This window comes from Lithobates pipiens, unplaced genomic scaffold (genome assembly GCF_037356315.1).
Source record: "Lithobates pipiens isolate NorthernLeopardFrog02 unplaced genomic scaffold, aLitPip1_a1.2 Scaffold_16, whole genome shotgun sequence".
Taxonomy (NCBI): Eukaryota; Metazoa; Chordata; class Amphibia; order Anura; family Ranidae; genus Lithobates; species Lithobates pipiens.
Window position 1 is genome coordinate 166,002,577 of NW_027507748.1, and position 22,908 is coordinate 166,025,484.

Genomic DNA, 22,908 nt, shown 5'->3' on the forward strand with positions numbered 1-22,908 from the left:
TTATTTCAGTGGGAAACATTTACTATCATTTGCTTCACCACAGGTGGAAGGAAAGAAAATTGCTTGATTTCCTCCTGCAGCGGTACAATGATCATTGCCAGCAGCTAAAGCCGAAAGCAGTGATCGCATGCAAAAAATAAAACAGGTTGGTTGTACTGAAGTTGATTAATGGATCGGCTTCTGTAAAACCAGCCAGCCCATAAATAGTTTGAATGTTGGCTATTCCTCGCTGAACTGGATGAGATTTGACCCAACATTGTTTGACTTTAGACAGACTTGGACAGTACAGTGGTTAGAACTTCTTCCTTACACTGGGGTACCTGCTTTTAATTCTGATCAGGAGACTGTATGTATGGATTTCGCAGTATGGTAGTGGAGTTCTTCCTGTCTGTGTATGGGCTTCTTCCTGCAGTCCAAAGACATGCTGGTTAACTTGCTCCTGTCCAAGTTGGCTCTAGTATGTATGTATGCATGTGTGATAGAGACCTCAGATTGAAAGCTCTTTAAGGCCGGGGACTAAATTGACTATATAATATGTAAAGCAATGTGTGAATTGTTAGCACAATATAAATACCTGTAATAAGTAAAATATGGAATAGGTCTAAAAAGCTCTACCATAGGACACAATAGAACATTTTTCCATGCTGCGGGTATGAAAAATATAAACATTACAACAACCCTTTCAGCATCCATGTAAAGATCAGTCAAGGACATTGTAGCTTATTTATTATTATTATTTATTATTTAAGGTACTTATATAGTGCTGTTAATTTAAGCAGCGCTTTACATTTACATTGTACATTCACATCAGTCCCTACCCTCAAGGAGCTTACAATCTTAGGTCCCTAACTCACATTAATATACTAGGGCCGATTTAGACAGAAGCCAATTGACCTACCAGCATGTCTTTGGAGTGTGGGAGGAAGCTGGAGTACCCCCACGTGGGCACAGAGAGAACATGCAAACTCCAGGCAGGTATTGTGGTTGGCATTCAAACTAGTGACCCTTTTTACTGCTAGGCAAGATTGCTACTCAATACACCACTGTGCCACCCAGTATTTAGGCTACTTTCACAATGAGGGGGGGCGGGCGCTGGCGGTAAAGTGGCGCTATTTTTAGAGGAGCTCTTCGGCCGCTAGCTGGGCAGTTTTAACTGGCGGTTTAGCAGCACTGCCCTATTGTTTTCAATGGGAAGGGGCGCTTTAGGAGCAGTGAATACATCCCTCCTACAACTCTGCAAAGATGTGGCTTGCAGGACTTTTTTGACCGTCCTGCAAGTGCACAGCTCCAGTGTGAAAGTCCTCGAGCTCTCACGCTGGAGAAGCTCTTTACAGGCGCTATTTTTAGCGCTGTAGCGCCTGTAAAGCACCTCAGTGTGAAAGTAGCTTAAGAAAAGCAGGTAAGGAATACACAATACCTTACTATCCAATAGGTGACGCCCAGGAAAACAAAATACTTAAACATAATGAACGGTATATAATAATGACAGCAGTACCAGTCACGCATTTAATATAGACAATTTAATGGTTATGAAACTGTAAATGTTCTAGTAGGTTTACATATTATTTTCATGTTAGTAATCACAACTGAGAGGTTACAAGACTAAAAAAATACATGACTAACTTCCATACATTTCATAAATCAAATACAAATAAGACAAGGTGGATTCCATTACTGAGGAATTTACTCTAATCACTAATCATGAGATCTAAGACAGCCAGAGGAAGAAAGTTTCTTCTTTCTGATGAGCTTCGAACAAATGAAGGAAATCAGTGTACTTAAAGATGAATTTAGATCTGATGAAAAGACCATTTAGGAAAATGTGTGTTCAGATTGGTTTCCAAATTAGTTACTGTGCTCTACCTTGTTAATTGTGTTCTACACTTACTTTATTTGAAATCCTTCTTAAAAAATATCCCTAACATAAGTCAATAAAAATAAAAAGACTGGTCACCAGCATTGCCAGTGGTCTCCCAGCAAACTGATCTTTTACCATTACCATTACTGATAGCGATCCTGGAGATTCCGACTGACTCTCTACAACCACATAATCCGAGAGACCAGCTATGAGACTTTAACTATTCAGCAGCTATCTTATGGTCCCCAGCCGTGACGCTAGACTGTGCTATCTTTACCAAGAGAAGAGTGTCCTCTTTTCTAAGAATTTTGGAGGATCCCATGGCCCTTATCCCTCTCCCGTGAAAGGTCTTCAGGCAATAAATATTAATAAGACAGGGCTTTTGCTTCCTAATGTCAGAGCCTCCAGCAAAAACAACAATGAGCTGCCGTAGTGGCATTACTAAGTCTCATTTCCGCTCTCATGAGACTAGCAGCAACAGTTTCTTAAGCTGACCAAACGTGGATTTAAATTTGTCGGTTCAGCAGGGACCGGTTGAATCTATGTATGTACAGGCTGGTTGTACACAAGTTAATCTATAGACTCAATTGACTTGTGTACAACCAGTCTGTTGGGTATTTTTTGAATGATCAGTGCCACCGTCTATAGCTGGCAACAGTGATCATTGTAATTTGACAGCAGGGAAGAGTCAACACTATCAGTATACAATACCACAGTGATAAGGATTGCCCCATCTACCACAAATGCGTGGATATGAGAAGCAGGACATTTTGTTGGTTACATGAAAAAAAAAATGAACATGTGTGGGCTGTCTTAGTCTAACACTCAACAAATACAGCTAGGAGGCTGTATGCACAGGAGTGCCTAGGCAACCCTTATATACCAAGAAGTGCTCTGTTATTTTTATAGGAGGCTCTAGTCTAGAAGAAAAGTAATTTTTTTCAGAACACTGCTTAGGCACAACATTTTAACATTTTCCCTAGGAAATATATCTATTTTAAAATTGATGTCCCACTTTAAAGAATATGTAATCCCAAGAAGAAAATGTTATATATTGCAGCTTACCGGTTCTCAAATGTGGTGGGTGGTGGTTGAGTTTGTTTTCTGTTTACAGGATAAGAACATTTTCAGAAAATACCTGTTGACAGAAAGGCAGTGTCCTTGTCACTTCCTGTGAGCTGAACTAAAACTAGAAATAATATCTTCCTTACAAGATTTTCTGTATTCTACCAATTCCCCTCCCCATGTAATGGAGATGAAGAGGGAAAGACCTTTTTGTAGTGAAATCATGACAGGACCTTGGGTGACAACTGTGGCTTGCTCCATAAATACATTGAAGAAATGAATATAGGCATGAAGGGACAGGAAGTAAGGAAGTATATTTGCAAGATTAACAATAGAAAATAAAGAGGTAAAGGCCTAAAGAAAAGAAACAAATGCAGTAACATCTAAGGACTGGTAATCTTCTGCATATAAAAAAATTGAGTTTTTGGGGGTTATATACACTTAATAGTAAACCAGTGACAAATTTAGGTTGCCTTTAGTGAAAGCTGCATGTGAAGACAAGTAAGTTCACTATATACTCGAGTATAAGCCGAGTTTTTCAGCACATTTTTTTATGCTGAAACCCCCCCCCCCCCCCCCCCGGCTTAAGCTCAAGTGAGGGCAGTAATACCGGGCATTAAGCTGCTTGCCCTGGAGTCCCTTTGAACTGTGGCTGCAGTGCTCCCCTCTCTCCCTTCCTAACACAGCGGGACACCGCTGTGTCTCAGAGCTGACTCTGAAACTTTCAGCCGCACTGTGACAAAAGTCCCGCCCCCTCCTAGACCAGCTCATGTGATAACCAGAACACTGCATCTATCACATAAGATGGTCTAGGAGGAGGGCGGGACTTTTGTCACAGCACGGCCGAACATTTCAGATTGAGCTCCAAGATACATTGGGAGATGCACGCTGTGCAATCCAGGTACTGACTGCATGAATGGGCGCAGTCACTACTAGTGAGGCTGCAATTACTGGCACAATGAGGCGGCAATGATGGGCTTGAGACTACAATGATGGGAACAGTGAGGTTGTGGTGATGAGCACAGCGAGGCTACAATCATGGGCACGGTAAGGTTGCAATGATAGGCATGGTGAGGCTGCGGTGATGGGCACGGTAAGGTTGCAACAATGGGCACAGTGACACCGGCAGCCTCTGTGTTGTCCGTGCTGCACCGCATTCTGAAAATTTACCAGTAGCTGCTGCGTTTCCCACCCTAGGCTTATACTTGAGTCAATATATTTTCCCAGTTTTTTGCCGTAAAATTAGGTGCCTCGGCTTATATTCGGGTTGGCTTACATGCAAGTATATACGGTATATCCCAGAGGTGTACATAAGCAGCTATATATAATCACACATTTTATGTAACAGTTGAGTTGACTTCTTGAACCTTTCTTGTGGTCCTTTAGTAGGGTAGGCAGCATTGCTGACCAAAAGGGTGATCAGGAGGTGGCAGGGGACTAGGCAACTTTTAGAAGAAATAAGGGTATCATACAAAGGAAATATTTTTTGCTCTGAAAATGAATTCAGAACTACATAGCCATAATCGTTTTACCAAGATAAGGAAAAGCCATGGATATATTATGTAAGGCCTAAATCTACTAAAGCAGACCATACACTATGGGAATTTCAGAAGATTCATGATACGCTGGCTGAAATTCACTCTGTGGCCTCCTTCCATCCGACTAATAATTCCTGTCCAAATAGCCGCTGCATCCAGTCAGATGCAGCTGCTCTTTAAGTATTCTGACATACACTGTAACATATATTACATTTGTAGCTTTGTTTAAAAAGCATTTAAAGTAAATTATTTAAAATTATATTCAAGAAATGTTATTAAAATGTGTGTGAACTATTTGTTGAAAATAATTAGGCTAGAACCACACTTCATCTTTTCTAAGAAAGCATTGAATGTATCTATGCAATCATTGATATCCATTTCATACAGAATTTCCTGTATATCATGTATTTCTATCAGACAGAACATCTCCAACATGCCACAGAACCTTTGCAATTATCCATGTCAAAATATATCAACATATCAAAATCGTTACTTAGTTTATCTGTATGGATAAAACCCGATAAAAGTCCACAAAGTTACTCCTTCACTGCCTGTTGATCCATTGTCAGGAAAGTTTTGCTTCTCCTCTGGAAGGCCACTCTGTATTTCAGTGACAGTTGGCACCATGACTTTCTCCAATAAGAACACCAACTGTAAGGTTCAGAGGAGCAACCACAATCTTCTTGTTGTGAGATATTTCTTCACCATGGCCCACATGACATACTGAAAGCTTTCATCTTTTCTTGCTATCCTGCCTTTCAAATTTATGAACCACACGGAATGCTTCCAAAAACTCATTAAAGTCAATGCTACCATCTTTGTTTGAGTCTATGCTGTGGGCCAAGTCATCAATGGTCGCATCATCTATACTGATATGAAGATGAGAGCTAAAAAGTTTCCACATTTGACGAAATTCCTCAGTGGAAATAAGGCCTAAATAGGATATAAAAACACAATTTCATAAAAGCTATGGGATATAAAGGGTGCATGAAGAAAAACACTTCACTTATCATGATTAATTAACTTATTGACTAAATGCTCGGTTTATTTGAAGTGGTTCTAAAGGCATGAGGTTTTTTAACTTAATGTATTTTTTGCATTAAGGTAAAAAACCTTTTATGATCAGCTCCCTCCAGCACTTCCCTTAAATACCTACCTGGCTCCTCTTTCGATCCGATGCTGTGCCCTTTTTCAGCATGCTGTGTGTGTCTATGGGCACACAAAGCCTGGCTTGGGAACGAGCCTACATAAGTGCTCCCACAGCAAGCAGCTTGCTATGGGGGCCCTCGGAAAAGAGAAGAAGCAGAAATCACTGGTAGGAGACCCCAGAAGAGGAGGTTTGGGGCCACTCTGTGTACTACCATCGGGTAGGTATAACATGTTTATTATTTTAAGAAAAAAATGATATCTTTATAACCGTTCTAAAGTGTTACTGTTAGCACAGGGTAACTTGCATCCAGGAACATACCTATAAAAAAGTATGGAATATACTTAGCATTCTGGTGACCCATGTGTTGGAACACCACCACTTTGCTGCTCCCTGAACGCTGCATGTATTTAACACTTCCAGATGTTTAGAATGTCTGCTCCCCTGTCCATGAGGGTCAGATAAAAAAAAACATTTACCTTCATTACACAGCCCTCCCCTTTTTCCCATTGAAAGAAAGTAAAGAAAACGCACCCTGTCACTGCAAATAGTGCTGGCCGCTAAGCATCTCTTGACCCATGTTTACCATTTAAATTGATATTATTATTCTCTACACAACCGCCATCTTGTGCCACTTCATAATAGCAAGTGCTAATCATCATTTCCTAGTAGTAGTAGTTGTAAATTTGAGCAGAATTTAGGCTAAGTGAATTTTTGAAGACTGTTTACTTTATTCAAACTAATTGTATGTCATTTATGTATGAACTAATTCAATTTGAATAAAATTAAGTAAATATAATCATTGTATGCAAAGTTGTGAATATTTCTGGGAAGGGTAGCTCCATAGCCATAGCTTTAATCAGATTCCTAAAAGGGTCCATGACTCAAAAAAGCACTGCCCTGGAGATTCCAGCGTACAATTCAGACACCAAAGATTTGGGTCCATATGGCATGGAAGGTGGTACAAAATTCCTTGTCTATATCTAGTATATATATTTTCCTGTATATTAGGAGGTGCTTTTGTGCACAACACTGACAATAAGTTACACCATTTTTCAGTGATTACATTTTATAATTAAAATGCTTTCTTATAAAAAGGGTTTGGATGACTATCCTATTATCTTTATCTTTCCAAGAAGAAGGAAACATTTAATGGATATGCTTACTACAAGATATCAGTTTACCTGAGTGATCCTTGTCAATTATATTGAATATGCTCTCCAAGTCTGCTCTGTATCTGTATAATGTTTCTACCAAGCTTGGTTGCACCTAGTTTGCAAAACAAAGTATAAAAAGGTATATTAAAAGTCGAAGTAGTGACTATTACCATAACATGACCCAACACGTAATCAACAAGCACATACTTGTAAGACAAAATCAAGAAATTTTAAAGTGGAAGAAAAACCTAATGCTGCGTACAAATGACTGGACTTTCCGTCAGACTAGGAATCAGTCCATTGGACAATCCGATCGTGTGTGGGCTAATCTGATCATTTTTCATTTTAAAAATCAGATGGACCTAGAAATAGAACATGTTTCAAATCTGTCCGACGGACTCAATTCCTATCAGGAAAACCGTTCGTCTGTATGCTGGTCCGATGGACCAAATACGACACAAGGGAAGCTATTGGCTATTGGCTATTGAACTTCCTTTTTTAGCCCCGTCTTACATCATCAAGTCCATTCGTTCGGAAGTCCGTCTGAATTCCGCTAAAAAGTCAGTCAGGAAGGCTGTCGGACCTAGTCTGCCAGAAAGTCCGGTCATGTGTACGCGGCATAACTGTAACTATTCTTGAACGTGCTCCCTCCCCCATGTCCCCCTGCAGCTCTTGCTTCCCTATGTCAGTGAGTTGCTGCTGCAGAGGAGGGAGTGCTGACAACCTCTGGGCCATGGGAGCCTATGGGCGATGTTAAAGCTCCTGGAATTTACAGTCATTGTCAAGCGCTCACTTACTTACGCTTTTTTAAAAAGGTTAAGCCGGATAGGTAGGAGGATGTGGGAGGGAACATTTTATAGAATTGGTATAGTCAGGATTTTTTTTCACTTGAAAAGAGATTACCCAATTGCTGCTGGCTGCCCTCCGAAACATAGAAAAGGATAAAATAGTGTTTACAAAATAAACAGAATATAAATAGGAGTGTCTCAATAATATAAAACCTATGTGACCTACCTCTAAACAAAAAGAGCAGGGCACTTACAAAATATAAAACTAAAGAAAGATTTTAATCATTTAAAAATAACTAATGCAACAAAAGTTGCAAAAAGTAAATCGGGTTTGCAAAATTAAAAATTAATGAAATGTAGAGAGAGTAAAACAAATAAAAAAAAAAAAAAAACTTAGAATATGCTACCAAATATTTTACTAAATATATTATTTGCAAAAAAGAGAAGATCTAAGCACATAGGCTGATAAAACTGTAATAGTGTAGCGCAATATCTAACTCTAAGCCCTTGTACACACGGTCGGACATTCCGACAACAAAATCCGTCGGATTTTGTCCGAAACACGGTCTGACAAAGTTGTCGCAAAGTCCGATCGTTCAATACGTGATGACGTCCGTTCGTTACGACGGGACTACGTTCAGGCTAGTAGCCAATAGCTTTGGTCTCGTAATTTGATCTGAGCATGCGTGGCACTTTGTCCGATGGGAATTCTCTACAAACGATCGGACAAAGTCCGATCAGATCATGTTGTCGGAAAATTTTATAGCCCAGCTCTAAAACTTTGTCGGTCGAATATTCCGACGGAAACAGTCCGATGGAGCCCACACACGGTCGGATTGTCCGACAACACGGTCTAATCGGACATTTTCCATCGGAATATCCGATCGTGTGTACAAGAGCTAATATTTAGCTACTCGGCTAAAAAAAGTGCACATATATCTAATACTGTGAAACCATTCAACATAAATCAAACAACGCATGAATGCAATCCAAATGAGTGTCCATATATGATAGAACTTCACGCTGTCATTTTACACGAACAGTTCATGCAGTGATATGTCATCCAGCATTATATATATTCCACCAAGTAAGTAAAGATTGTAAGCTCTAGCTCTTTTTAGATTGTAAGCTCTAATGAGCAGGGCCCTCTGATTCCTCTTGTACCAAATTGTAATGTAACTAATGTCTGCCCTCATGTTGTAAAGCGCTGAGCAAACTGTTGGCGCTATATAAAACCTGTATAATAACAATAATAATAATAATAATTTTTTTTTTCCAACGAAAATTAGTGCTTCCCAATACCAGTACACAAAGAGTGAAGACTATTATTGCGGTATAAGCAGATAAGGAATTTTGGACATCAGACCACCCACCTTATCTACTGGTAATGCAGGGGTCATAGCATTCAGGTGAGATTCTTAAAAATGTCCCCTCCCACCTCCAACCTATCCTGGAATGTACTGGTGTTGGGAGTTGGTGGGATTTATATAATGGTGGATTACATATACTGTATCACTGCATGAGTGTGTAAAATGACAGCATGAAGTTTTATTATATATGGACATTTTTTTGGATTGCATTTCGTGCATTGTTTGATTTATGTTGAATTGTTTCATAGTATTAGATGTATGTGCACATATTTTTATCTGAGTGGATGATAAGCACTGTATTTTTAGTAGTATTCGAGACAGATATTGCTCTACACTATTGCAGTTTTATCAGCTTGTTGTGAAGGGAGGTAAAATCACTTCACTGGTGTCAGCAGCATTTGACCATTTTATTTATATTCTTTTTTTTTTATGTTCTTATTTGGCTACACCAGTTATATTCCTTTTTAATTAAGTACATAGGCTGTCTTAAAAATAATGGGTCAGAATTCATCATGGGCAAAAGAAAGAAAGTAAGGCTATTAAATATGTTCTAGCTATCTAAATATCGCTGTGTAGATAGAACAAGCACAATTTCAAGTGCACCACAATTGCTCCACACCTACAGTTGAAAAAACATTTGACAATATAAATATGAATAAAACTGGAAAAGATGGTTTCTATCCATGAGTGATAGTGTTTCTAATTTTTAGAGACTCTTTAAAACATGGCATCTGCAATCTAGTATTTATCATTCTCAGGGCACATGTATGTCCATCCGCATTTTTTCTAAGTTTTGTTTAGAGTGAGTAATGATTAGAACCCTTGTCATGTATTTGCTTTTATCCGTGACTGTAAAGCCTCGTACACACAATCGGATTTTCCGGCGACAAAACCTTGGACTTTTGTCCAAAGGCATGTGCCTGGATTTTGTCTTGCATACAAACCGCAAGGAATTGTTGACCAACAAATACGAACGTAGTGACGTACTATGTGGTTTTTCGGCTCTTTAGCACCATCCTTTGGGCTCCTTCTGCTAATTTTGTGTTATTAGAAGATTGGTGAGTGTTGATTTGCACTTTTCGTTTCACATTTTTCATTTAGCGCTTTTCAGTTTGCGCTTTTCATTTCATGCTTTTCAATTTGTTTCTGAATGGCCGTTCGTCAACCAGACATGTTGCGAAATTGGAGCAGATAACGTGTTATTTATTATTGGCCTTGGAGTTATTGCTTTGACCCAAGTCCAGTCCAGGAACAGGAGGAGAAGGATTTCTTGGACCAAAAATTGGTTGCTTTATTAATCGTGAACACTTATGTCATATGCCTTTGCTGTGGGACCTCCAGGAGAATAATCCGGATGATTTTAAGAATTATCTCTGGATGACGGATCCCTGCTTTCACCAAATCTTGGCATTGTTGACCCCTTATATTAAGAAGCAGGACACTTGCATGAGGCTTTTACTTTATTTTTTTGGTTGAATAATAACAATTTGATTTGTTATATTTTCTATATTTTTGGATGCAAATAATGCACTAGTTGGTTAAGTTCTATTGGCAGATAGCATGTCTAATTTTATTTGTTTTCTTTTTTTAATGCACAATAAAAAAAATTGTGAATAATAATACTTGGCTATGTGTTTTACTTCAAATGACAGTTTAGGAGTAGGTACTTACATAAAAAAGAAAATACAATGTAAAATTGACAAGGGACACCATCATAGTTGTACCTTTGATCTCAAAAACTACAGGATAATGGTGTTATGGTAACTTGCCCAAAAAAAAAAAAAAGTATAATAATATTATTCTTGATATTACTAGAAAAAAAAGGCTTTGAAAATTTGTTTGCAATAACTCCATCAGTATCACCAGCAAAGCAGCTTCATTATTATCCCATTAAAGAAGAAGAGAATGTGCGCTCCATTTCGAGATTTCAATTTTTGCCACATCACAAATGTTAATTCTCCATTACAAACGCTAGTTTACAAGACCGACCGCTTGTCCTTGCTTCCGAGAATGCGTGTTTGTACTTTGGACTTTTGTCTGACGGACTTGTGTACACACGGTCGGAAAATCCGACAACAAACATTTGTCTGCCGAAAATGTTAAATCCTGCCACCCAACATTTGTCTGCAGAAAATCCAACAAAAATTGGCATTGTCCGATGGAGCATACAAACGGTCGGATTTTCCGCCAACAGCCTGTCATCACACATTCCCCTTCCAAACATACGATCGTGTGTACGAGGCTTTAGACAGACTTTGCCTTCCTTCCTGTTTCCTATTTCTCTCTATGTCCTGTTGCAGATTTTCCCTTACTTTCTGTCTGCAAAATCCACTGTCATCTAAACAGAAAGTAGAGAAAAATAACAGTAACAGAGCCCTGGGATAAAAGTAAAAAACTGTGAGGTGTTTGCATTTGGTTAATGGTTAATGTGTGAATGTATGTCAGGGCAAAAAAAAAAAAAAAAAAACTGTTGTTTTCAGTACATACTCTGCAATACTTGCACATTTTCCCATGTTTTATCCCATTAGATTCCCCGAAAATATGGAAAATGTCCAGCTGATCTGCCAGAAATGCTCTAAGTCCTGTTATGGGCTGACAAAACACAGCATTCTTTTGAATTAAATGGTGTCAGCCTTCCTAGTTGTTTTTGTTAAACTACTCGAGCCTTTCACCTAGTCTGTTATCCACAACATAGGGACTAATTATTTTGTAGTCCCTAGGTAGGAGCTTGGAAGAGCTAAATAAATTCCTTAAGTCTAGGTTCACATCATTGCGTTTTGCATTTTTATACCCTCGCAATTTCAATGACAACTGTGCGGTCATGCTACGCTGTACCCAAATTAAATTTTTATCATTTTATTTACACAAATAGAGCTTTATTTTGGTGATATTTATTCACGACTCCGTCTTTTATTTTTTGCGATATAAGTGAAAAAAGAGCGGAAATTTGGAAAAAAAACAATATTTTATTTTTTCTATTTTAAAATAAATCCAATAAAATCAAATTTTGTCAAAATTTTAAGCCAAAATGTATTCTGCTACATGCGTTTGATAAAATTCTGTTAAGTGTATAATAATTGGTTTGCGTGATCACGGACAGATGTACGCAAATGATCATGTACATATGTGTGCAGGTGATCACGGACATATGTGTGCAGATAATCATTGGGACATGTGATTTTAGTGGGACATCTGTGGGGGACATGTGTTTTTATTATTGGGGACATTTGTTTTTATTATTTGGGGACATGTGTGTTTTTGGAACATGTGTGTTTTGGGGACATTGTGTTTACACTGTTTGGTGATGTGTGTTTTCACTAGGTTGGTGATCAGTGAGTAAAAAGCTGTATAAAACCGCTCATACTCACTGATCACCAGCCGGCTGCAGCGATCCGCTCTCCTCTCCTCAGCGACGACTTCCGTGTGAGGAGAGGAGAGCCAATTGTCTAGCAACCGGCTGTTTGTTTACTGTTTATTGGCTGTGATTGGACATGGCCGTCATGTGATAAGGAGGGCCAATCACAGAGCCCTTCTGCCGATCCAAGATGCGTTGTGTCCGGGTGAAACGAGCGCATTGGGATCGCGCTGCTGCGCGGGCACACGCGTGTGCGATCCCCCTACTTCTGAAGGACATTCAGGAACATCCAGTCAGAAGTAGAGAGCTCCCATCCAGCCGTATATATACATTGGCCGGGTGGGAAGTAGTTAAGAACCGATGAGTCATAAGCTGACAGCTAAATGTAAAGAAAAAAAAATAGCCAGCAAAAAAAATTAAAAAAAATCGCAAAAAAAACTGTGTTGCCTCCCCCCTCCAAGTCCATACCAGGCCTTTTAGGTCTAGTATGAATTCAGAGGGGACCAATCCCCCAATTTTTTTTAAAAACATGGTGTGGGGTCCCCCCCAAAATCCATGCCGAACCCTTATCCGAGCATGCAGCCCGGCAGGTCAGGAAAGGGGGGGACGTGCGAGTGCCCCCTCTCCATCCTGAACCATACCAGGCCACATGCCCTAAACATGGGGGGGGGGGATGGGTGCTTTGGGGAGCTCTTGAACAAGGGCTTCTTCCTAACAACCCTGGCCAGTGGTTGTTGGTGTTTGCAGGTGGGGAGGCTTATCGGAATCTGCAAGCCCCCCTGTAAGAAGGGGGCCCTCAGATCCCATTCAGTATGTGAATATGTATTGGGTACATCGTACCTCTACCCATTCACCCCAAAAACATGTGAAATGTAAAAAAAAAACAAGAACCGGTTTTTGACAAATCCTTTATTTAAAAAATAGCTCTGAGCCTCCTTCTCCCACCGCCGTCTCTCCCGCTATCGTCTTCTCCCGCTATCGTCTTCTCCCGGTGCCATCTTCTTCCACCACCATCTCTCCTGGTGCCATCTTTTCTTGGTGCCATCTTCTCCCATCACCGTCTCTCCTGGTGCCGTCTTCTTCTGGTGCCGTCTTCTCCCGGTGCCGTCTTCTCCTGCTGTTGTCTTCTTCCTGAGCTGTCTTCTTGTGTTATCTTCTCTGCTCCCGCCGCTGTCTTCTTCCTCACCTCCTGTTACCCGCATAAAAAAAAGCTGCTCTTCTCTGATGGACACCCTCCCAAAACAATGCCCCTTGCACGCCCCCTGGGGAGCGCATCCGTCATGCTCTGTAATCGCTGAGTCCTTTGGTCACAGTCGATCACAGATCATGGTACAGGGCCAATCACAGTAGCCCTTAACTACATGATCAGCTGTGTCCATTTACAGCTGATGATGGTGTAAACAGACTTGCCAGCTATCGGCAGTACTTTCCCCATGTGCTGTCACAGCGTGCCCATTAGTGCCACCTATCAATGCCCATCAGTGCCACCTATCGGTGCCCATCAGTGCCACCGATCAATGCCCATAAGTGCTGCCTATCAGTGCCCATGAGTGCCGCCTATCAGTGCCTAACAGTGCAGCCTCATCAGTGCACATCAGTGAAGGAGACAAATTACTTATTTGCTAAATGGTATAACAGAAACTAAAAAAAGTATTTTTTCACAATTTTCCATATTTTTTAATTTGTTTAGCAAAAAATAAAAAGCCCAGTGGTAGTTAAATGATACAAAATTTTATATGGGTCCACTGTTGCCTGAATGTGCAAATGTCATTCAAAGTGCGACAGCCCTCAAAGCTGAAAATTGGCCTAGTCAGGAGGTTAGGTATAAGTGCCCAGTAAGCAAGTGGTTATATATATATCTCAATATTTTTTCCCTGTTGGAGAAAATGTACCACACTTTATAAGTTTTTTTTTGTGCTTCTTTTGGTTTAACTGTGGGTTTAAGGTCTCGAGGATACAAGTATTTATATTTTCGATTAAATTCAGCTTCAGCTTCTCCTTTCACTTTGTGACTTGCTAAAAAAGTTACAGTGCTAGGGAATGAGGGATAACTGGGAAGAGGAGTTTAAGGAAATCCTTCCTTCTGTCTACAGCAGATGGATGACATCACTTTCCTAGATTGGACCTCTCATTCTAGGCACAGTCATTTCCCCAGAGGGGAATTTGTTCAAACAGACCTGTGCCACTAATGATGGGTCATTAGAACATTAGTATCCTAAAAATACAGCAAAATACTACTCACTTCTTTAATGGGTTTTTCTATCTGAAGATCTTCAAAACAAGACATGTATTCCAGACTCCCGTCAGGTGTCAACCGTGCGAGACGAGAACGTAAAGTCCTCCAAGGCAGGTCTAGATGGAGAATCGCCTCCACTGCTCTAGCCCAATCACTGGTGGAGATTTTTCCTGTTTTAAATATATTAGTTAATCTTTTGTGACACGTTATGTTACTTTCACAGTAGCCATTACCCTTGTTTCCCATCTGCGGACAAGGTTGTTGGTTAAACCATATTTATACCTGTTCCAGTTGGATCATACTCTTTAAATGCTTTAATAAGGTCAGAGCGATGGGCATAAAATTGTTCTCGAAGAGCTCTAAAAGCTGAGTCTTCTGCAGCACTTACCCTGTTAGGAGGAATGATAATATGATTTAATTTAGCAAAAAAGGACCAAAAACAAATATAACATTAGCAAAGTCTATTGAATAAACAATGGGATTTATTTATTAAAAACTGGCCAACATTTAGGTTGAAGCCTTGGATGTAGATAAGTGGAGAGAGTTGAGCCGCATACACACGACCGGTTTTTCCATCAGAATAAACTCTGATGGTCTTTCCGATGCAGTTCCGCTGAAACTGACTTGCCTACACACGATCACACCAAAGTCTGTTCGTTTAGAACGCGGTGACGTACAACGGGACTAGAAAAAGGAAGTTCAATAGCCAGTAGCCAACAGCTGCCCTTGCGCCGTTTTTGGTCCGTCGGAATAGCATACAGACGAATCATTTTCCTGATAGGAATTGATTCCGTCGGAAAGATATAAAACATGTTCTATTTCTAGGTCCGTCAAAATTTTTGAAAAAAAAAAGTCTGATGAATCCCACACATGATCGGAATATCCGATGAAATGATTCCGTTGGACCTTTTCTGACGGAAAGTCCGGTTGCGTGTACGCGGCATTAGTGTGAGTAAGTAAGCAATAGAGAATGGTTAAAAAGCTCTGTAAATAGAGGGAAGATGTGTTCACTTTGAATACCTAGTTTGGTTGAAGTGTACATTTTCATGCTTCATTTTACTTACTATTTACAGTGCCTTGAAAAAGTATTCATAACCCTTGAAAATTTCCACAGTATTTTGTCACGTTACAACCAAAAACATAAATGTATTTTATTGGGATATTATGTCATAAACCAACATAAAGTGGCACATAATTGTGAAGTGGAAGGAAAATGATAAATGGTTTTCAATTTTTTTTTACAAATAAATATGTGAAAGGTGTAGCGTACATTTGTATTCAGCCCTCTGAGTCAATACTTTGTAGAATCACCTTTCGCTGCAATTACAGCTGTAAGTCTTTTTTGGGGATGTCTCTACCAGCTTTGCACATTAAAGCAATTTTTTAGTCTTGAAACTGATTCTTACTTGGATTTAGGTCTGGACTTAGGCTGGGCCATTCTAACACATGAATATGCTTTGACCTATTCTAAGCCATTCCATTGTAGCCCTGGCTGAATGTTTAGGGTTGTTGCCTTGATGGGCCCCAGTCTCAAGTCTTTTTGCAATCTCCTATCAACTCTGACCAGCTTTCCTGTCCCTGCTGAAGAAAAGCATCCTCACAACATGATGCTGCCATCACCATGTTTCACAGTGGGGATGGTGTGTTCAGGGTGATGTGCAATGTTTGCTTTCCATCACACATAGCGTTTTGCTTTTAGGCCAAAAAGTTGAATTTTCATCTCATCTGACCAGAGCACCTTCTTCTACATGTTTGCTGTGTCCCCAACATGGCTTCTCGCAAACTGCTAACTGGACTTCTTATGGCTTTCTTTCAACAATGGCTTTCTTCTTGCCACTCTTCCATAAAGGCCAGATTTGTGGAGAGTATGACTAATAGTTGTCCTGTAGACAGATTCTCCTACCAGAGCGGTGGATCTCTGCAACTCCCCCAGAGTTACTATGGGCCTCCTGGCTGTTTTTCTAAATAATGCTCTCCTTTTGCAGTTGTGCCATACTCTTTCCATTTTCAGAAGATGGATTGAACAGTGCTCCGTGAGAGGTTCAAAGCTTGGGATAGTTATTTATAACCTAACCCTTCTCCACAACTTTATACCTGATATATCTGGTGTGTTCCTTGGCCTTCATGATGCTGTTTGTCCAATAAGATTCTCTAAAAAACCTCTGAGGGCTTCACAGAACATCTATATTTATACTGAGATTAAATAACACACAGTTGGACTGTATTTACAAATTAATGACTTCTGAAGGCAATTGGTTACACTAGATTTTAGTTAGGGGTATTAGAGTAAAGGGGGCTGAATACAAATGCACGCCACACTTTTCACATATTTATTTGTAAACAGTTATGAAAAACATTTATCATTTTCCTTTCACTTCACAATTATGTGCCACTCTGTGTTGGTCTATAATATAAAACCTGAATAAAATACATTTACGTTTTTGGTTGTAACATGACAAAATGTGGAAAATTTCAAGGGGTATGAATACTTTTTCAAGGCACTGTATTACAGGTATTTATATATCAGTGCCAATTTACACAGCACTTTCTATATATGCTGTACATTCACATCAGTCCCTGCCCTCAAGGGGCTTACAATCTAAGGTCCCTAACTCACATTAATTCTTACACATACTAGGCCCAATTTGGACAGGAGCCAATTAACCTACCAGCAGATAAAACAACAATTCTCCCGTTCTACAAGACTCTGGTTCAGCTGCACCTAGAGTATGCTATCCAGTTTTGGGCACCAGTCCCCAGGAAGGATGTACTGGAAATGAAGGAAGTACAAAGAAGGGCAACAAAGCTAATAAAGGATCTGGAGGATGTTAGTTATGAGGAAAGTTTGTGATCACTGAACTTACTCTCTCTGGAGAAAAGACCCTTGAAGGGGATATGATTTTAATTTACAAATACCATACTGGTTACCCCACAATAGGGATAAAACTATTTTGCGGAAGCAAGTTTAACAAGATACGTGGCCACTCATTAAAATGAGAGGAAAAGAGGTTTAACCTTAAACTACATAGAGGGTTCTTTACTGTAAAAGCGGCAAGGATGTGAAGTTCCCTTCTACAGGCGGTGGTTTCAGCGGGGAGCATTGATAGTTTCAACAAACTATTAGATAAGCACCTGAACAACCACAACATACAAGGATATACAATGTGATCTCATAGGTTAGACTTGATGGATTTGTGTCTTTTTTTCAACCTCACTTACTATGTAACTATGTCTTCAGAAAATGGGAGGAAACAGAGTACCCAAGGGAAACTCACAGAGGCACAGGAAGAACATACAAACTACATGCAGGTGGTTGGTTTTTCAAACTGATGTCCCCAGTGCTGCCAGGTGAAAGGCCATCAGTATGGCCTTACCATGGCTCCTTTAGGAGCTCCATCCCCAGGGACGTTTGTGTCAGGGGAAGAATTCTCAGCTTCCTTTTCCATTGTGTTGGAACAGCTGGTGGATATCCATAAGGATTTTCGGAAAGATGACCACAGGAGGTCTAAGTCTCCATTTCCACAGGAGCTACCTTGTGATTTACCCCTACCACCCTTTTCTTTAATGAGGAGCAAGAGAAAGAAAAACAAAACAGGAGGGAAGCCTGGTCAAGTAACCAGCTTCTCCTTCAATCACGGAGCTCTACTTCAATCATGGAACACTAAGCAGACAGAACTCCTTGAAAACCCACAGTTTCCTTATCACAGTCTGCATTTGAAGATGATGAACTTCATAGTGTACCAAGAAGAGCAGTTACCAATATCAGCTCAGTGCTATAAAATAGAATCCTAAGAGCTTTCATGAACCAAATGATACCACATTTTTGATTGTTACTATTCATTCCTATGGATCAGAAAAGCACAGAGCTGTATTTACCATTAAGGCCCTCGTATGTCAAAGACTAGGGCGGCAGGTTAGAGAGGGAAGCAGCAAGCCTCAGCATTTACAAATTGTTTTAAAGCACAATTCTGAGATTTTTTTGTTATATAAAAAAAAAAACTGTTAAAAAAATTATCTAGCATGTACAAGTTAAAACCTCATTCACACAGACACTGTTCTCCATGCAAACAGGCATGCAGGAACAGGTGAGTGGCCCCGAACGCAGACAGTGGGTGGTAAAGCTGAGTTAGCTGATGGGGTGCTTTACAGGTATACTGCTGTGTTCTGCTGTGGCAAATCCAGTCCCTGAGGACTTTATTGGGTATGCCTATCCTGGAGAAGGTTAAGACTAAGCTAGTTTTCTGGCACTCTATATATGGGTTAGTGCTTCTGCTCTGGGGGTCCCCTGTCTCCCTGCTTCTTAGGCGCTGAAGAGACTGAGGGGTGGGTAGCAGCTTTTCCAACCTGCCACACCTATGGGAGCAGCAGGTCCTAGCTGGTTGGTGTCACTAGAGGGCACTGTGGGTGAAGACGCACTGCCCTATTTGGGCACACTGATTCCTTGCTCTATGTCCTTGTGATGACACTGCTCAGGTGCAACTCACCTACCTGTGTGCAGGCACAACCAGAAGCATATGATGTGCATGTGCAGGCATAATCTTGGAATTTCTTCTGTTCCTTTTGGGGCAACAGCTATGCAGGACCTACTTTGCTGAGCTCCTAAACAACAATGGCCATGACCAAGTGCCCTGAGGCCTACTCAAGAGGGTGGAACAAAAGAAGCTAGCCATTGGTGCTAGCACTAAAAAATGTGAATACTGGGCCCCCTTGCGTGCCTAGCTAGAATGGCGGATTTGGCACTAGGTGGATCGGGACTGTCAGGAGTCATCCCTGAACAAATTAATTTACTGTATGGTGTAGCAAACTGGCTCTGGCTCTCAGGCAACATCTATCTGGTTTCTCCCTAACGCCTTTAGGAGTGCCATCCTCAGAGATCTTTGTGTCAAAGGAAGAATTCTCAGCTTCTTTTTCCACTGTGTTGGAACAGCTTGTTGATATCCAGAAGGATTTTCAGAGAGTTTACCACAAGAGGTCTAGGTCTCCATCCCCACAGAAGCTACCTTGTCTTTTTCCCCTACCACCATTTCCTTCCATGAGATGCTAAGTGCAAAGTACCATCCGGTGCTCTTTTGTGCACATCTGTACATAGCAATGCCCAGGCCTAATACAGGCATACCCCACTTTTAAGTACACAATGTGGTTTATTTACTAAAGCTGGAAAGTACAAAATCAGGCTCACTTCTGTATAGAAACCAATGAGCTTCCAGGTTTTATTACCAAAGCTTAATTGAACAAGCCGAGGTTTTGATTTTGCACTTTCCGGCTTTAATAAATAAACCCCATTGTGTACTTAAAAGTGGGATATGCCTGTTTTGCTGTTTTCCTTTCCTACAATGTGCTTTAAGAAAGTTACAGAAATAAAAAAAAGAAGAAATCAACGATAATCAGAGGTAATACATGATTAGAATTAACATCTGTAGGGGGCTGTGCTAGTTTGATTTTTATTGTACTTTTATCCCATAATATGAGCATTTATAGAATAGGCAGGCATTTATTTAGTGATAACAATTTACGCATTGATTTTACATGTTGTGCATGTTCCTCAATGAGCTTACAATTTATGGTTAATACCTCACTTGCATCTATACACATATTAGTGCAAATTTAGACAGAATCTAGGGTGAAGATTTCACACCCTAACATTTCTGGCCTTGGTATCTTAAATAAAGACAGATGATTCAAGTAGCATTTACTTTCAGGAATCCATGTGCCCTTAGCTCAGGCATGCATGCAGGAGAGTGTGCTTAGCTGAGAAAACTTCTAGTCCCCTCCTAAAGACCCCTAAAATGTATGACATCTATCGCCTAGGCCTGAAAACCAGAAAGCGATTGAAGAAATGTAAAAAAAGAGTTTAAAACAAGTAAATATTATATACTTTCCTGTCTATTTATTAATGCTAGCAGCATAAGGATTAAAAATAGTTAATGTTGACTGAGAGAGCTTTTGCGGAAATATACATCATGACAACATAAAAAAAGCATGGAGAGAGAATTCCTAACAATCCTCAGTGCCTGGATTCTGCACAGAGTGATTTAACATCACCATGACCATACATTGCATTACAATATAACAGTTATAGGATACACAGTTTTTGATGTATTGGGCAAATTGCTACAAGTCTAGGTGTTTTGTCTTGACAGAGGAAAAGATGGCACAAAATAATACATAGTTATTTTAGCATATACATACTGTAGTTGATTTCTATGCTGACTGCATACACAAATAATAGAGAGACATTTTTTTTTTTTTACCTTTGATTAAGGGTGAGTTTCCGTGTGGTCTTGCTGACTTGATACTGCACAAAACGTGGGGTCAAATCTGAGCATAATTTGAGATATGCTCCTCTGTTACTGCCTTCATCATAGTAATTAGAAGCTGAAAATATTGTCACAACCTAACGACAAGAAAAACTGCTTATATTGATTGCCACATTTTATTAAAGTAGAACTATAGGCAAAGCTTTTTTTTTTTTTTTTTTTTTTTTTTTTTTTTACATTTGGGATAAAGCAAGGAAGGGTTATAAACCCTGACAGATTTTTTTCACAATTTATGTCCCATTGTGGAGATTTCCTTTCACTTCCTGTCCCATAGCCAAAACAGGAAGTGAGAGGAAATCCCTGCAAATTAAGAGAAATTCTTAGGGACCCCCAAATCACCAGAACAGAAGATTTCCCCTCTATTACATTACTAGGACAACCCACAATTTGGGATTCTCTTTTACGTTCACTTTCAATGATAATGGTAAACAGGACAAATAGAGAGGGCGAATCTCCCCAATGAGGGCACAGACACTCTAAAAACTAACAGGTAGTCTAATCTCTCTGCTCTCTATCCAAAACTAAAAAGGAGTTTTGCCTTTAGTTATATTATAAAGTAATAAAAAAAAATCCTCAATTTTTTAAATACTTCCAGTAGACAATTTACAGTAGCTTCTTTATCTTTTAATCCTTGCTTATGTTGCAGTTTAACCATTTCATCTCCAGAAAGTTTACTCCCCCTTTATGACTAGGCCATTGTTTGCGATACGGCACTGTGTTTCTTTAACTGACAATTTGCGCGGTCATGTGACGCTGTACCCAAATAAAATGGATGTCCTTTTTTTCCCACAAACAGAGCTTTCTTCTGGTGGTATTTGATCACCTCTGCGGTTTTTATTTGTTGCATTATAAACAAAATAGACAATTATGAAAAAAACAAAACAATATTTTTTACTTTCTGCTATAAAACACATCCAATAAAAAGATGTAAAAAAATCAAGTTTCTTCATCAATTTAGTCCAATGCTGCTACATGTTTTTGGTAAAAAAAAAAAAAGAAAAAGAAAAAAAATCCCAATAAGCGTATATTGATTGATTTGCGCAAAAGTTATAGCTTCTACGAACTATGGGATGTTTTTATGGATTTTTTAATCTATTTTTTATTTGTAATGGTGGTGGCGATCAATGACTTATAGCGGGACTGCGATATTGCAGCGGACAAGTTGGACACCTGACACTTTTGACACTTTTTTGGGGAACCAGTGGCACTAATACAGTGATCAGTGCTAAGAATATACAATTTCACTGTACTAATGACACGGGCAGGGAAGGGGTTAAAGTCTAGGACGATTAAGGGGTTAAATGTGTGGCCAACATGTGTTACTTTGTACTGTGTGTGCTGTTTTTACTAAGCAATGTCCTGAGCCGATCATCAGGTGGCAGCGACCAATCAGCAGCCAGCAGCCAATTACAGTATAGCCAGGGTGGTGGGTGCTGCAGCCAATCGCAGCATAGCCAGGGTGACAGGGGAGTGCTCTCTACCCGTACTTGGTATGTGATCCAGCGCAGAGTGGACCGCCCTGCCATGGTATATCTACGATGGACTGTCCGCAAGCGGTTAAAGAAGAGCTCCAATTTGGAAAAAAATACAAATACTGTAGCTGCTGACTTTTAATATAAGGACCCTTACCTGTACAGGGATCCCGAGTCGATTTGTCAATCGGCTTCGTGTGCAGGCGCCGGCATTGTAAGTAAGGGAAACAGGCAGTGAAGCCTTCAGGCTTAACAGATGGTTTCCTACTGTGCTTGCGTGAGATGCGCTGGGCTTTCTGAATGGTCCCACCATCTTCTGGGACCTGTGTTTCCCCCAAAAGGCAGTGGGGGGAAGGAGGAGGGGCCAGAAATGCACATAGATCACAGATCTTTCCCAGAAGTGGGAGTGGGTACCTGTCAAAACCAGGTACCTGCTCCCCCCATCCCACCCAAAATGTGCAAAATGTGGCAGTGGAAGGGGGGAGCATGCGAACAAGCGGAGCTTCCCCTTTTGGGTGGAGCTCCGCTTTAACTGCTTCCAGACTGCCCATATACTGCGGCAGGGCGACTCGGCTGTGCAAAACGACGTACCTATATGTTGTTTC

The 22,908-nt window shown here is 40.2% G+C and overlaps 1 protein-coding gene across 1 annotated transcript in view; it reads right to left on the reverse strand.

The window, feature by feature from the left end:
* Positions 1 to 1,502: 1,502 nt before the first annotated feature.
* PPEF1 (protein phosphatase with EF-hand domain 1) overlaps positions 1,503 to 22,908 on the reverse strand; it is a 79,060-nt gene continuing 57,654 nt past the window's right edge. The window contains exons 12-16 of the mRNA XM_077480756.1: positions 20,766 to 20,908; positions 14,797 to 14,903; positions 14,521 to 14,684; positions 6,793 to 6,877; positions 1,503 to 5,394 (exon numbers count right to left, since the gene is read on the reverse strand). Coding sequence (XP_077336882.1) covers positions 5,195 to 5,394; positions 6,793 to 6,877; positions 14,521 to 14,684; positions 14,797 to 14,903; positions 20,766 to 20,908 — 699 coding nt within the window. The 3' untranslated portion in view covers positions 1,503 to 5,194. The remainder of the gene's footprint in view (positions 5,395 to 6,792; positions 6,878 to 14,520; positions 14,685 to 14,796; positions 14,904 to 20,765; positions 20,909 to 22,908) is intronic.